The sequence below is a fragment of the Podarcis cretensis genome (assembly GCF_951804945.1).
Source record: "Podarcis cretensis genome assembly, chromosome: 1".
NCBI lineage: Eukaryota > Metazoa > Chordata > Lepidosauria > Squamata > Lacertidae > Podarcis > Podarcis cretensis.
The window spans coordinates 32,510,987-32,528,353 of NC_137170.1; the positions used below are offsets into that span (position 1 = coordinate 32,510,987).

The following is a 17,367-nucleotide window of genomic DNA, read 5'->3' on the forward strand; positions in this document are numbered from 1 at the left end:
CCTCTTACCTTCCCATGCCCTACCTATCCCCTTGACCCTGTGGAGAGGCTTTTTGTGGAGCACAGGTTGGTTTGGGGGGCAGGTCAGGTAAAGCAGAGCATTGGAAACTTTTCCTGTGAACTTCTCTAAGTTGTCTTAGGATTCAATCAAAATATATTATTTTGTCCAACTTAGAAAGTCAAGTGGTCCAGCCTTTGGAACACTGACTTAAAACTGAGAAGCCTGGTGGTAGCATGGACCTGTGACACTGTTTATAAGTTGAGATACTGTTCCTGCCTGCACATTTTTTGCCATTTCTCTGTCAGGTTTCTTCATGCATGAGTTACACAATGGGTCCCTGGTTTAGATGCAGAACCTTTAGTGCAGTTACTGCTACAAGGCAGCGAATAAGGATGAAAAAGTACATTATGAGTGGATGATACAGTTTCATTAGTTATCTGAAATAATCAAGATGCCAGTTTTATTCTTTTTGAAATAATAGTAGTAGTAGTAGTAGTAGTTGTAGTTGTAGTTGTAGTAATAATCATAATCATAATCATAACCACAACAACTCTAAGCAACGAAAGGGGTGGATAATTGCTGTCAGAAAGGAAAAGCCACAGGAAGTCTTTTCAGGGTACAAATTAATTCCAGACTGTAGGAGATGAGTTTATTTGTTTATTGCTTATAAATGTAGTATGTATTAAATTTGTATACTGCCCTTCATCCATGGATCTCAGGGCAGTTCACAACATACCGTAAATTTACAATAATACATAATAAAAATAAGGACAAAAACAAGCCAATAATTCCCCCCTCCCACAACACATTTAAAAGGGCATCTGATGTCAATCAGCCAAAGGCCTGAGTGAAGAGGAACGTTTTCACCTGGTGCCTATAGGTGTATAATGAAGGCGCCTGCCAAACCTCCATTTGTATTTGTAAGCAATGGTGTTGCTCTTTTGTTTATCTGCTGATGCAGCGTATGAAATATATGGAAATGAAATCTTTTCCACAGCTTGAAAGCCAGCACAATGGACTACCTATCCAGTGAATTATCTTTTCTTCATTTTTGTTCATCTTGTATGAATGCCTTTGTGGAGCTCATGCGATGTGTTGCTATGACCACAGGAGTCTCAAGTTTAAGACTCTGAATGGTGTACTTTCTCCCGTGTTTCTAGGCTTCTAATTGCATCTAATCTCCCAATAAAATGACAAATCTTTCCCCTTCTCTCAGCTTGGGATCGTTGTTTGCTTGTAGACATAACAGAGACTGACATGGCACTGAATGGACACTAGGGAAATAGGTTCCTGTCCCGGCAGTAGGTGGAGGCCCTGGCTTTAGCCACCTGCAGAGCGCTGGTGGTTGAAACAAAGCCTACTGTTTGCAGATCTGGCAGTAAAGTAAGGCTTACAGGTTACATAATTTTAACCTTCAGCCAAGTCTTCAGGCAGGGCTGATATCCCACTTTCCCCCAAGGAAGGATCTCTCAGATGCCTGTTAGTCTAAGCCACATTTCCTCTTTATGGAGAGAATTATAAACACACACACACACACAGTTGAGAAGTCCTAATCCTTTCTGGCTGCCTCTACAGATGCAGTCACTGGCTGTGCTTAGTCAGAACATCTGACCTGTTTGCTTGAAGTGACTTTGTTCTCCTTCCTTATATCACATCCAAGTCCAGGAATCCAGAGCTGCAGGATCAGTCTATTTGGAATGAAGGGAATGAGAAGGTCAGCTGCAATTCTCCTTCAAACCTGGCTTTTGGTTTTAATGACTTCACTCTTTTTGGACCACTGTTGACTAAATGGTGACTTCATACGTATGGAAGGAGATGCTTGAATGGTATTTGAATGGTGGTCTAGATTATAGGTGTCTAATTTGTGGTATAGATCAGTGTCACAAATCGTGCACGCAGCAGTGGTTGGTGGCACTTTTGGATGGGAGTAGGAGAATCAGGCCTCTCTAGGACTGTCTAGCACCTCAGAGTTGTTTTTTTTACTAGAAGCAAAACCAATTCAAAGCATGGGGTGGCAAGCACACTGTGGTGTATATTACACTGGCACCATCTCATACTGTGAGCATGAATTGTAGCATGCTTGCATACCCTCCAACATTTCTCCAATGAAAATAGGGGCATCCCTCTTAATGAGGGTGAGAGAGGAGAGCGTTAAAATATGGTCTGAAGCTCAACATAAAAAAAAAACGAAGATTATGGCCACTGGTCCCATCACCTCCTGGCAAATAGAAGGGGAAGAAATGGAGGCAGCGAGAGATTTTACTTTCTTGGGCTCCATGATCACTGCAGATGGTGACAGCAGACATGAAATTAAAAGACGCCTGCTTCTTCAGAGAAAAGCAATGACAAACCTAGACAGCATCTTAAAAAGCAGAGGCATCACCTTGCCGACAAAGGTCCATATAGTTAAAGCCATGGTTTTCCCAGTAGTGATGTATGGAAGTGAGAGCTGGACCATAAAGAAGGCTGATCACTGAAGAATTGATGCTTTTGAATTATGGTGCTGGATGAGACTCTTGAGAGTCCCATGGACTGCAAGAAGATCAAACCTATCCATTCTCAAGGAAATCAGCCCTGAGTGCTCACTGGAAGGACAGATCCTGAAGCTGAGGCTCCAATACTTTGGCTGCCTCATGAGAAGAGAAGACTCCCTGGAAAAGACCCTGATGTTGGGAAAGATGGAGGGCACAAGGAGAATGGGACGACAGAGGACAAGATGGTTGGACAGTGTTCTCGAAGCTACCAACATCAGTTTGACCAAACTGCAGGAGGCAGTGGAAGACAGGAGTGCCTGGCGTGCTCTGGTCCATGGGGTCATGAAGAGTCGGACACGACTAAACAACAACAACAACAACAATGAAAAGTGGGACATTATGAGATGAAATCAGAAACTGGGATGACTTCTGTAAATCTGGGACTGTCCCTGTCCCTGGAAAACGGGGACACTTGGAGGGTCTGCAAAAAGAGAGAGAGAAAATTATTTGCTCAGTAATTTTGGGCAAAACTAAAAAAGTTCAACAACCTTTCTGTCCAGATTTTCACTTTCCATCCCCCCCCCTCCCTGCACTCAAATATTATTTTCAGGATGTAGAGATCAAAACTACGCAGTGAGACTTGCTTCTCACTGAATAAGCAAGCATGATTGTGCTGTGCATTAATAATCCCACCTTTACTCCTGCATCTGTCCTACATTTCCTTTAAAAAAAAATAAATCACTTCAGTTCACTTGAAAAACATGGTGCTGGAGTTTTCCTGGAATTTATTGGCTTACTTATACTCGCCTATAAAAAAAAGGTTTTGAGAGGTTTAATTGTGCATGTTGCCAGCTATTTTTTTAAAAATAAAAAAAACCCATAGACCTATTTTAAGCAACTATTTAAAATTGACTACAGTGAGTCAGGAAACCATGTGTAGCCAAGACTGTGAGAACCTTGTAAAAAAGCAGGGGGAAGGTAATAAATGAGTCCTGGGCTGTTACTCCAGCACCTAATCAGGAGCCTGTGTCATTCCTTCCACTTTCATTTCCCTTATCACGTGCCACCAGAACGGGAAAAAAAAAAAATCCCACATAAGCAGAGTGCTTTGGAAAGGCAGTCACAGGTGCCATTACTGCACAGTTTTGCCAACACCTGACATTAACAGTAGTTGGAAACTGGCAGTGTGGACTTTTGAAAATAACCATTTAAGCTGATGGACTCTTCCTGCAGGCAAGTCTTAGGCTGCATATGCACTATCCTGTATATTTAAAGCCCTCACACACTTCCTCTAAAATCCTGAAAACTGTTGCTTATCCTTCGCATAGCTACAATTCCAAGCATGCTTAACAAACCCCAGTTCCCAATATTTTTTTGGGGGGGGGTGTATTGCCTTTCAAATGTGCTCTAAATGTATTGTGTGTATATACAACTGTAGAGCCCATACTCCTTCAGCTGCATATTGTCATGAACAATGTGGTGAGGAGGAATTTGCCTTTTTCTGGTCTGGGATTTTACCCCACATTCAATATAAATTATCGTTTAGTAGAAGTGATTATTTAAAAAAACAAAACACTGCAGTTTAGCTTGCTGGTTAATGTTCCTGATTCTCCTGGGAGTGGACAGAGCTGGCTTCAGCACGAGGCAATGTGAAAAGGTCAGCCTATACCAGAATAGGCACAATTTTCCTTCCTCTAGCCTCTAGGGGCATATTTAATTTTTTGCTTAATTTGTGAAAGTGTCTCAATCTAGCACCGATGCTGGAAAGTTCACAGCCGCTTTTACAGGGCCAATTTGCTTTGGAAAAGATAGCATTGGGCACTTAGGATAGCTTTATCATAATTACTTGCACAGAGTAAACAGGTATTGAGACAATACCAATAAGCACGTAGCAAGAACTAGATTCACAATCTCACCAGTCCAAATGCTCCCCAAATAGCAAACCAGGCTGTTTGCACACCCAGAGCAGGCAAAACTTATTTCCATTTTCACACCTTGGCAGGTGGATGTGACTCACATTCTGGGTACTTTGAACAGTTACCGCATTTTTTGCTCTATAAGACTGACTTTTTCCCTCCTAAAAAGTAAAGGGAAATGTGTGTGCATCTTATGGAGCGAATGCAGGCTGCGCAGCTATCCCAGAAGCCAGAACAGCAAGAGGGATCGCTGCGCAGTGAAAGCAGCGATCCCTCTTGCTGTTCTGGCTTCTGGGATTCAGAATATTTTTTTCCTTGTTTTCCTCCTCCAGAAACTAGGTGCATCTTATGGTCTGGTGCGTCTTATAGAGCGAAAAATACGGTAATTGCCTATTTTGTCCAAACAGCTTGAATGGCAAACCATGATTCAAAATAATACTGTTGGTAAGGGTAGAGAGGGCACCCTTTATTAAAGTATATTGCAGTCCAGTTTTAAGTCTATTGTACTAATCACTGAGAGCAGGAATCACTAGGATTTGTAATTACTTGGTTTGGTTTTTTTAAATATCTAACTGTGCGATTCAATTAAAAGTAAGATTGAAGGGGGATTGCCAAATGCACATTTATGCTTAAATTTGGGATGTTCCAGTATCCTGAGTCTGCCCCAGAACTAAACCTCCTGTTTAATGTGACCTGTCAGTTTTCATGGCAATGAATGGTTTTATACTCAACAATAAAAGTGATATTCTTATTTGTAAGACAAACGGGCACTGTATGTTACTCTTCCAAATTACAAGTCCTTACATATCATGGCAGCAATGACAAACCTAGACAGCATCTTAAAAAGTAGAGACATCACCTTGCCAACAAAGGTCCGTATAGTAAAAGCTATGGTTTTCCCAGTAGTGATGTATGGAAGTGAAAGCTGGACTATAAAGAAGGCTGATTGCCGAAGAATTATTGATGCTTTTGAATTATGGTGCTGGAGAGGCTATTGAGAGTCCCATGGACTGCAAGATGATCAAACCTCTCCATTCTCAAAGAAATGAGCCCTGAGTGCTCACTGGAAGGACAGATCCTGAAGCTGAGGCTCCAGTACTTTGGCCACCTCATGAGAAGAGAAGACTCCCTGGAAAAGACCCTGAAGTTGGGAAAGATGGAGGGCACAAGGAGAAGGGGACGACAGAGGACGAGATGGTTGGACAGTGTTCTCGAAGCTACCAGCATGAGTTTGACCAAACTGCAGGAGGCAGTGGAAGACAGGAGTGCCTGGCGTGCTCTGGTCCGTGGGGTCACGAAGAGTCGGACACGACTAAACGACTAAACAACAACAACAATAACATATCACAGCCACGAATAACCTGTACACTTTAAAAGAGAAACTTTTTTGACTAAGATTAAAAATGGTACTGCTTGAACATGATTTCTTAGGTCAGAGATGGCCCTCTGTATCTTTTTTAGACTCCAACTCCCATCAGCCTCAGTCAGTGTGATCAGTGGTCAGGGACACTGGGAACTGTAGTCCAGCAACATCTGGAGAGCTGAAAGCTCACTATCCCTGCCTCATGTAATGAAAATGTAATGGCAACATCTGAAAGTAAGCATCAAACAGTAATAATAATCTGAAATTCACTGTGGGGGGTTGTGAGGAGAAGTAAAATCCTACTTTCACGTGTGGCATTGGTCTGGAGTGGTGGTGTTGATGTTGGGATTTGCACCCCTCTTCTTGAAAGTAAATATTACTGTGTGTGCATAGATTTTTGTAAACTTCAGGCTGCCTGCTGTCCTTTAGAATAGGGATGGGAAACCAATGGCCATTCAAATGTTGCAGGACTACTGCTCTTATGCCTATTGGCCACGCTGAGTGGGGCAGATGGGAGTTGGGAGTCCAATAATACAGTGGTACCTCGGGTTAAGAACTTAATTCATTCTGGAGGTCGTTCTTAACCTGAAACTGTTCTTAACCTGAAGCACCACTTTAGCTAATGGGGCCTCCCGCTGCTGTTGCGTTGCCGCCGCTCGATTTCTGTTCTCATCCTGAAGCAAAGTTCTTAACCCAAGGTACTATTTCTGGGTTAGCGGAGTCTGTAACCTGAAGCGTATGTAACCTGAAGCATCTGTAACCCAAGGTACCACTGTATCTGGAAGGCTGAAGATTCCTCATTACTGATTTACAGAATTGTGAGTGTCTAACTCCCCGCCCCTGCCTTGCAAATCTGCATAGGATAATACTGCAAATCGCCCTATCCCTGTGTCTTAATTTTGCACTTGAACGGTGTATTTTTGGTCATTCAATTAAGTCAGTTTGCATACTGATGTGGCAGGTGCCATTTTCCCCACTGCAGTTAAGTGCCTGTGTGTAGGAAGCAAGGGACATGCTCCTGCAAACCAGAGTCATAGAATCATAGATTTGTAGAGTTGGAGGGAGCCACGAGGGTCATCTTGTCCAACCACATGCATTCCAGGATTTTTTCACTCAGCATGGGGCTTGAACCTTTAATCCTGGGATTAAGAGTGTCATGCTCTTCCAGTTGAGCTATCCAGCCTCATGGATATTATATCCTTTGTCCTTTTGCATATTATCCAGCCATACAGCACCCAGAGACATATTTTTTTTAGAATACTGGAGGCCTAATCCATGTTTATCATGGGAAAAGTAATAATTCTTTTCTAAAATCACTCATAACCCCAGAGCTTTTGAATTAATATTAAAACCATTTGCCATGGGAAATTGGGAGAAATTCAAATAATATTTCTTTACTTTACAATAAAAATCTTTACAACTTTAAAAGAATATTTAATAAGGATTTAAAACCATATGAAAAGTCCACATTCACAGTCCTCAGAGTCAAATTGTTGAAAGTTCAGAGTTTGACCAGCAGTGAGCCAGGAAGTATAAGAAAGATTGGGAACTTGTCATAACCACACACCCCCCCCAAAATTATGCCTCTCATGATGGTGTCACGTATCCTCTTGTCTGCTTATTGCTGTGACACTTAAAGTGCTGCTATAGAGGAAAAGGATTGAAAATCATACATTTTCCCTTCAGAGATCCCATGACAACCATGTACAACCATCTTAAACCCTGTAAAAAAAACACCCTAAAATGGGGAAATGACAAAATTCCCATTCAGTACTCAAGAATGGCAAGTGTGGGGGAAGCTAATGGAATTGCCTAAGATATCACCAGAAGTTTGTAGAAGAGCTGGAAACTGAATTTTATTTATTATTTATTTATTAAATTTATATACCACCCTATACCCAAAGGTCTCTGGGCAGTTCACAGAACAAAATCAGAATATAAAATCACAAAATACATAATCAGAATAAAAACAGCAACCCAATAACCCCCTCCTAAAAAAACCCCACATTTTAAAAAGGCATATGATTTATGAGTTATGAAGGCGTTTCAGATCGTTAGATGTACCTTCCTGACTAGAAGGCAAAGTATTCCAAAGTATTGGAATGCTTGGAAACTCATCATGGGGTCATCAACACTTCCGCTTGTCACATGTCTAGAAAGCACAGTTCCAAATGGCTTTCTGCTTCCCCTGTGCTTTCTAAGTACAGGTCTGAGCAGTTTCCCTGTTGCTCCTTTCCTTTCCCAGGGAAAACCCGCTCTTTAGTGCTAAATGTCAACCTGAAGAAAACCTGAATTGCTGTTTGCTCCGATGGAACACTAAAGAGTCGTTTTCTCTTGGGGAAAGCAGTGGGGCAAGAGAAAGTATAACTAAGCCACTGAGGAACTGGCAGTACTGGAGTTTCTCTGTGATCCTTTCCCCATACCATTTTCTTTCACAATGATAATTGAGGAGGCCTCCCCACCCCACCCCTGTGTTGGTAACACGTTCTACAGAATCTGTGAACAAGGCTAAGCTTTTAGAAGGGCTACAACATATCTTAGGAATCTTGGTCAGAAAGCCCAGCTCATTCTCTGAAGTCCCAAATTCTGGTCCCAGGATAAACCTTATGTATACCACAGAATTAAACTGCTTTGAATAGCCATTTACTCTGTTAGTGGGAATGTGAGAGAGTTTAAAAGAGGTAATCTCTCCTCATCAAATTGCAGTCTCCAACATTCTCTGGGAGCAGCCATGCTTGTTAAACTAGCATCAAACCAACATCATCTGCTATATATTTTGGAAAGTGGTCTTTTCACTACGCATTCGGACACCTCTAAATAGTTCAGAACCATTTTGTTTTAAATGATGGCTCTTGAGATCTAGGAGCTGGTTTCCATCTGTCTGGATAGAGTTAGAAGCCATTTTGAATCAAGATGCCAGACTGAACCTTTCAAAACTGTACCGATTTTAACCACCGATTTCAAAACTCCACTGACTTTTCTGGGGTTTCTTAGAATTCCTGAACAGCACTGGGTATGAGGCTGCTGGCTGGCTTGCTGTTTAAATAGTTGGCTGACAATGGGACCTGGTCAATTAGGGCAAATGGATCAGTGCTCCACCAACCTCAGGGCTCATCCACTCTTACCTTTTGCCAGGTGCGCCAAGACACCCTGTCCCCCTCAATATTTGTTGGAAGGCAGCCGGCCCCCTCAGTGTTGAGGGGGCCCATCGTGCATGACGTGTGCACAATGTGCATTGCAGATTCAGTGGCTGCCTCCTCCAGAGGGCTCAATCTGCTCTAGACAATGTAACACTTTCTAGACACAGGTCTGATCATTAAAGCTCCATAAAGTTAAAGGTAAAGGGACCCCTGACCATTAGGTCCAGCTGTGGCCGACTCTGGGGTTGCGGCACTCATCTCACTTTATTGGCCGAGGGAGCCGGCGTACAGCTTCCGGGTCATGTGGCCAGCATGACTAAGCCGCTTCTGGAGAACCAGAGCAGCGCACGGAAACACCGTCTACCTTCCCGCCAGAGCGGTACCTATTTATCTACTTGCACTTTGACATGCTTTTGTACTGCTAGGTTGGTAGGAGCAGGGACCGAGCAACGGGAGCTCACCCCGTCGCAGGGATTCGAACCTCCGACCTTCTGATTGGCAAGTCCTAGGCTTTGTGGTTTAACCCACAGTGCCACCTGCGTCCATATCTCTTTTCTTTTGCCCCAGCACTTTCCCCAGGAAAACCTGCTCTGTAACACTGAATTGGAACAACGGTTTAGGTTTTCCGTGGATTGCTATTTGCTCCGATTTAGCAGTAAAGAGCGGGTTTTCATGGGGAAAGTACCGGTGGGGTGGGAGAAATGCTCAGAAACTGGGCCTGTGCCTAGAAACGCAGCACAAAAGGAAGTCTGGTTGAGGGCACGGCCTATCCTCAGCTAGCCTCCACCTGCATCCTGTCCTACTTACGATCATTCAGGGAATAGCTCTGCCTCTCATTGACATTGACTCCACCTCTTGTGGGTCTCCCTGCCTTTTGTCCCACCAGTCCCAATGGTCACCAATCACCACTGCTGACTGATGAGGGCACTGAACAGGAGCACTCTACGCTGCCGATCCTCTTCATGCTCTTCCATTTCAGCTCTTCCTAAAAATATGTATGGGAAACTGAAAACCAATCTTTCAACTTTAGGGATCCAGTACCTTTAAATGTTGCACAGATGAGGGAATTCTGGCAGGTGAAGCTTTTCCAATCCCTTCAGCACAGCAACCTGGCAAGCCGTTCCTGCCAACATTCCCTCATCTATACAACTGTTAAAAGTACAGATGTACTAACGCTGAAATATCAACCATCGCTGCTTTAATTAAGATATGGTTCATTTTTAGAAAAATGTTTTATAGCCCTTTAAGCAGAGAACATATTTAAAAGAGCAGCTGCCTCATATCCTCTAGACTAGTAATGTCAATCCTCTCAGTTTTGTTACATTATTAAATTCAGAAATAGAAACAATGGCAGTGAAATCTGTATTAGGGTCCACGGAGCAAATGTACTCTGGTCATCTAAGGGGCAAAGTAAAGTGTTCTGAAATATTATTATTCGTTATTTAGGCACAATCATTCTCAGTGGAGCAAACATTTAGGTCCTCTAATCTCAGCCACAAAATTACTTTCAGGTGAGTGAGAGTAATTTCTGTCACTGTTCTTAACAGATAATTCAGAGTTGATGTGGGTAGCAATAATAGCTACCTTAAGGGGTTATTTGTTGCCACTTAACTAATCCCCTCACTAAGATCCTATTATTTCTAACCTCTGTGAAAGCTGTGCTATTACTTTTGCCTAATTCAGTTCAATAGTTGGAGCCTCTGGAAGCTGTACCTGATGTTCAAACTTCTACAATTTATTTTTATTAAGAGCTGTTTCACCACCTGGCTACATTGATGTTTGTTGAGGTAAATTGTGAAGGAGAGACAAGTCTCCAAATATGGCAGTGAACACACGGCAGGAAGACGTAACCAGTTATTACGTCATGGGTGCTCCTATGCTTGGGTGGTAACAGCAGGGGGACTGCTTAATCCTCAAAGAATAAGGATTATTTTACCTCATTTTTTAAAAAAACTTAATTATTTGAACATTTTTTTTCCATTGCAAAAGAGCAATTCTCAGGTTGTTTAAGCAGGAGCCATGGAATTTTGTCACTTACCACAAATGACATCACTTGTCACAAATGTTGTCACAGGTGCAATCTCTCCACGCCTCAATAGGGGAGAGCCCTGCTGCCCCAGCTGGATCACTTGCACAGGCTCCTGCTAGCAAAGCTTACTTAGTTGAATTCTGCCCTGTGTTTGTGGCAAACCTTGGACTTGTCAACGCTTCTGCTTGTCCTGTGCCTAGAAAGCACAAGTCTGAGCGATTTTGCCTTTGTCCAACCACTCCCCCCCCCAAACCCAGTCTAAATCAGAGCAAACCTCAATTCACAGAAAACAATATTGACATTTGCTCTGATTCAGCGGTAAACAGTGGGTTTTCCCAGGGGTGGGAGAGCAGCAGGGCAAGCAGAAGTGTGGCTGATTCCCTTGTTCCACTGCATATATCAGAGCTTTCATCCTGCAAGATAAACATGCTCATGAGTGTTTGGCCATCGGTTCCAGTTGCTGGAATAGAATACCTGGTCTTTGCCAACAGAGGGCTTGTGGTTCGAGGACCCAACCCCTGCAATGTGGAATGAATACACAAGGACACGTGATATAAGGTTAATGGGCAAGAAAAGGCCACAACTTTATTGATTACAGCAGTGAAAAGGTATTGGCTTAGGCATTGGATGTCTAAAACAAAGGAGGGTTTATTCACCAGTAGGTGGAGCCTGTTGATGCTAATCCAACTATAGGCTCTCCCCTGATGTCACCGAGGGTCGTGCCATGGCCTCCCACCAAGCAGGCATCGGACAGAATACACGACCGCCAGATTCCTTTAACGGAATACCCAAAAATTGAAGGCATAGGCGATGGTCACACCTAGCTCTTCGACACCACAACACATCTTCCAATGCCTAACCTACCCACCAATACCACGAAAGTTGTGACGATTGCTACGAGGTAGGCGAAAAAACCAAAAAGCCTAATGCCAAATGGAAAAATTCCTACCAGGCCCCCCGGACAACCGGGGCGACCAACCTAAGGTCCATAGCAAGGCCAAGGAAAAACTAAGACCCTGAGCTCAAAGGGAGTGGAGGGTGGGTGACTCGCGAAGGGACAACGGAGAGTGAGGCCGAGGAGGGGCTGGCGCCGCAGCATAAAGGCTGCTGTAAATGCCCCCTTGGAGGCACCTGGTTGGGTGCCTGCCAATGGGCGTAGGCGCCAGCCAGGTGAGTGGGGGAGGCAGGGGGCTAACGCCCCCTACTAGGGGCGGAGCTCGGGCTCCCGCACACAACCACTCCCCTCTCTTCCAGGGAGGAGAGTCTTTACCAGCATTTGGGAATGAATGCCTTCTTTGTGTGGGGGAGAATCTGTTCCACACTGTTGGGGAAAACAGTGTTGGAGCATTGCGGTTCAGACCAGACAGAACACAGTATTCACATACTGCAAACCAAGGAAGACATGGAAGGCAATCACAGCAATTGTGCTTTCACGTTGGGTGTTTGTGTTTGAAGTCTCTAGGCAGAGTTTAGAGTTCTAGGAAGATAGGTTTTAGCAAAGTTCTCAAGTTGCTGGGTGTGTTCTGGAGAAGAGACGTTTTGTGCAAAGTGCTCCCTCTTCATGCAAAATGCTATTTCTCCCTGTTCCTCCTTGTGAACTCTTAAGTAAGCACTACATGGGCTGAGATCAGAGGAAGGGAGAGACTCATACTAGTTGTCCGGTCATCTGAGTTGTGGTTCCCCTAGGTATGGTTTATATCCTGGGGATTATATGGTGCAATTAGGTGCTGAGTCACATCATACTCTATGCTCTACCGGTGCAATGTGGGCATGGTGGTCATCAATGCAGCTATTTTAAAATTCCTTCCCCTCCCATTGAAATCAATAGGAGGGATATCATTTGTCTCAGGTCCAGGACTAGTTTAAACCTGAGTTGTCAGTAGGATCATAAGGAGTATAGTATGCTCCTCCCCTATGGCACCCATTTCTTGCTCACGACTCTACCCTGTTTTGGTTGTTCCATCAATCTGTCTGGCCAGGTCACCTGGTGTATCTCTTGTGGCAGAAGCATTGCCTGAGTATCAGCTGTTTAGTGGGGCTTCCAGCTAAATCCCGTAGCCTTTCAGATTTGACACAACTTGAATATAGCCTTGTACACTGAATTTTTCACCCTTGATAAAGCTTTCTTTTCTTTTCTCCTCTCCATCTAGCTCACCCAGTGTTTGAAAATGGGCAAGTTGAGTGCCCACAGGGATATAAAAGGTTGAATCGGAGCCACTGCCAAGGTAAGTGTGAAACTTTTTCTCATCCCCTTTCACAGGTACTGTACTGGGTGTTATTCAACTACTGTGTCATGTCAGCACAAAGGTTTCTGCTTGTGCTGCAGGATCCTAAGAGCATAAGAAGAGTCTGCTGAATTAGGCCCATCTAGTCCAGCATCCTGTATTCACAATGGCCAACCAGATTCCTGTGGGAAGCCCTAGGCAGGACATGAGCACAACAGCATTCTGTCCTCCTGAGATTGGCAGTAACTGGTATTCAGAGGCATAATTACATTAGAGGTAGGACATAGCCCCTCGGTTAATAGCCCCATGCCCTCCCCCAGATCTGTGCCAGAGGGTTGAGGGAATCTCTGGAACTGAGTTAGGGGATGCATGGAACAAGAGAATTAGTGCTGTGTTGGATTCCACTCATTATATGCAAAAATGATCTGTCCCATGGTTACTTGCTTAATTACAACCCAAAACCCTACAGCTCTACTTACAAAGAGCAGAAACATCTAGTCACATTATTATGTACTGTATTCTAATTGCTCTTTCACCCCTTGAATCTCATCTTCATTCAATTATCAGCAGTGCCAATGCACGGACATTTGCCTTACTTGGTCCTGTGATAAGATAAACTCTGCCCTACAACAGATACAGAATCTTCCACTCTGTAGAGAAATATAGGCTGATACATATCTTTGCCTTTGATGAGTTTATAATTAATATAACCTCCCAACTGCAGGGTGTGTTCTAGGTAAATGTTTTCTGGTGGTTGTTTTGAAAAAGGATTATGTTTCTTATACCCTAAAGCAATCTTAGCTGTAGCAGTTTTATTTGTGTAGGAGGTGTTGAGAGGAAGGTTTAAAAGTGAAAGTGAACAGGTGTGGGGAAATCTGTTATTAATTTATTTTTTTAATGTACATCCTGCCACATGCTTTGAAAAGCCTCGGGGCAGTTAATGCAACAGTTTAAAACAATACCATCTTGTTAGTGCAATAAAATTAGTTAACAATAACTATAAGCAGGGTAAATAACAGTTATGAAACACTTATGCTTAAGTCTGGAATAAAATTCATGTCTCTCCAAATGCCCACTAGAAAATTAAGAAACTGATCTCCTAAAAATGAAAACTCTGCAGGCCTTCTGAATCTATGTAGGGAAGAAGATGGGTGAGGAAAGTGTCCCCACAAAAGATGCTGCTGACACCAGAAAATGCTGGTACTCTGAGCATCTTATTACATAAGTGTATGAGATGGGTCATACAATTTTATATCCACACCAATGGTTTATATATGGTTCCAAGAGCTGGAATGTGCTCTGTAAAGTAATGGAGGATTATGGATGGAGGAGAGATTTGATTTGTTTGCACTTTAATACAAAATGACCTAATTTGCAGTTCTCAAACCAATATACAAACTGAAACACAGCTATCCTTCAAAATTTACACTTCTCTGAATTTTACGGTGTAGTTCTCCCACCAAACAATATGTTTAAAATGCACATCATTGCGGTAAATGTGCATACAAATGCTTGCAAAAGCATGTATGTGACTGGATGCACACTGGATGAATGCTGGTTGGTTCTGCTTTGAAGCCCATAGCACAGATGGATCCTTGCTTTCAAAATTCCTTTTGCTTTAGGTCAAATGAGGGCTGTATACCTCTTACATTTTTGCTGATGCATCTTGAGATGAAATTGGCATTGGGCTGGGCCTCTCTGGGAATTTTTACTTGTTCTTAGTGCACATTCCAGATGCTGTTCAAAGCGTAAAGCCCAGTGTCTCGTCATAGTGGTGGCAGGAATGTCGTCGTTCTTTCTCTATGATCTCCCCCCTTACAATAAGCTGTGAGATTCTACTTGGATGGCGTAATGCAGAGTCTTAGCTTGGATTTGTGCAATTCCATTGATGGATGTTCTCTTGACATGTTTCCTTTAGCATGGAATTCCTCTCATATTGAACTGATTAGCAAATCACCACAATTCTGTGGGTCTCAACCTTTCTGGCTCATAGCTGATTTGTAAACCATGATTGCCTGTCCTTGCCATTCCACTCTGTTACCATTACTACCACCCCTTCTTTAACTGCCAGGGCTGCATACATTCATTTTGATATGCCCTGCTGCTGTGGAACCTGTGCTCACAAAGGCCACATTGACAAACTCTGAGCTATTGCAGCAGAGAGATTCTTGGGCCCTAATGTATTTTTTTAAAAAAACACAAATATCTAAACTTGTGTTTTATTGAAAGTGGGATTGATTTCCTGGTTGGTGATCTTCAGGCCTCACAAATATAATGCAGGGCAGGTATAATGTATTTAGGTGTTGACACTTTCTGAGAGAGACTTTATAAATAGGTCGCACTCTGTGCATGAGTGGCATGATAAGTTGGCAAGCGCATATTCCCAAACCTGCTTATTGACGCAACATGAATGTGGGATTGGAGTGGCTGTTTAACTCCATACTTGAACTGACCATATGCGGCTTTCTTAACAGAGATGTATGGGGGACTACACTGCTTGATGGGTTGGGAATTCCACAGGGGGGGGGCATTCCCAGGGGAGTTGAAGGAGGCAGTAGTGCGTCCGCTCTTAAAGAAAACATCATGAGATCCTTCAGATCTATCCAATTACCGTCCGATTTTGAACCTTTCGTACCTGGGTAAGATAATTGAGAGAGCGACTGCCGAACAGCTTGGTAGGTTTCTGGATGAAACATCCGCCTTGGATCCATCCCAGTCTGGCTTTCACCCTGGACATGGGACTGTTTTGTTTTTTTTAAAAAATAGTATTTATTAAATTTTTAACAAGAGAAGAGTTACAAAACAGTAAACGAAAAACACACAGAAAACAAATACAAAAACCAAAGTTTAACATACAAAGAAAAAATAAAAATAAAAATCCCTCTTTCTAATATCTTATCATTCATTAAATTATTTTCATGACTTCCTCACACCTCCCTTTTTTGTATTCCATTTAAAAATTTGTTCAGCAAATCCATACCCTCTTAATTTACCCTTAATTGTTTATCCTCACATATTTATAATTTCATATTTACATCTAGTATCAATCCATTCTTGCATATTCTTAGTTTGCCTTATTGCTAGAACCACTTCGTTTCATTCCAACGTCATTAGCATTCAATAATTTTACAGTGTTTCTGTAAATAGATTTTAAATTTCTTCCAATCTTCTTCCACCAACTCTTCTCCCTGATCTCGGATTCTGCCAGTCATTTCCGCCAATTCCATGTAGTCCATTACTTGCAACACCCTGGACATGGGACTGTTAGTTGCCCTAACAGACGATCTCCGTAGGCAGCTGGACCGAGGCGCGTCTGGGCTGCTAATTCTTCTAGATCTTTCAGCAGCCTTTGACATGCTTGACCATTAACTATTGGACCACCACATTGCAGACATGGGGATTCAGGGCACAGTCTTACAATGGCTGCACTCTTTCCTGTCAGGCTGGGGACAGAGGGTAGCGCAAGGGGAGGAGTTGTCATCGCGGCACCCCTTGGTGTGTGCAGTGCCACAGGGCACAATTCTCTCCCCGATGCTCTTTAACATCTTTATGCGCCCCCTTGCCCAGCTTGTTTGGAGTTTTGGGCTGGGTTGTCATCAATATGCTGATGACACCCAACTTTAACTGTTGATAGACAGCCATCCTGATCCGGCCCCAGATACACTGACCAGATATTTGGAAGCTGTGGCTGGATGGTTGTGTGGGAACTGGTTGAAGCTAAATCCTTCAAAGACAGAGGTCCTCTGGTTGGGTTGAGACGACATGGGGTTGGGGGGCAAACTCCCATCCCTTGCTGGGGCACAATTAGTGCCAGCACCTTCTGTCAAGAGTCTGGGTGTAACCCTCAACATCTCCCTCTCTATGGAGGCGCAGGTTACAGCTACAGCAAAGGCGGCATTTTTCCACCTCCGCCGTGTTAAGCAGTTGGTTCCTTACCTTTCTCGCCCTGATCTAGTCACTGTGATACATGCGATGGTCACCTCCAGGCTTGATTATTGTAATTTGCTCTATGTGGGGCTGCCCATCAAGCTGACCCAGACACTCCAGCAGGTGCAGAATGCCGTGGCAAGACTGCTTACGGGGTCCTTACCATGGGACCACATCCATCCAGTGCTACATCAGCTGCACTGGCTCCTGGTGGAGTACAGGGTCAGGTTTAAGGTGCTAGTTCTAACCTTCAAAACCCTATACGACCTGGGATCCTCGTACCTATGGGACCA

At 43.4% G+C, this 17,367-nt stretch overlaps 1 protein-coding gene across 1 annotated transcript in view; it reads left to right on the forward strand.

The window, feature by feature from the left end:
• The window catches only part of LTBP2 (latent transforming growth factor beta binding protein 2), a 130,623-nt gene that overhangs the window by 65,906 nt on the left and 47,350 nt on the right, over nt 1-17,367 (forward strand). The window contains exon 9 of the mRNA XM_079971817.1: nt 13,073-13,147. Within this exon, the coding sequence (XP_079827943.1) occupies nt 13,073-13,147 (75 nt within the window). The remainder of the gene's footprint in view (nt 1-13,072; nt 13,148-17,367) is intronic.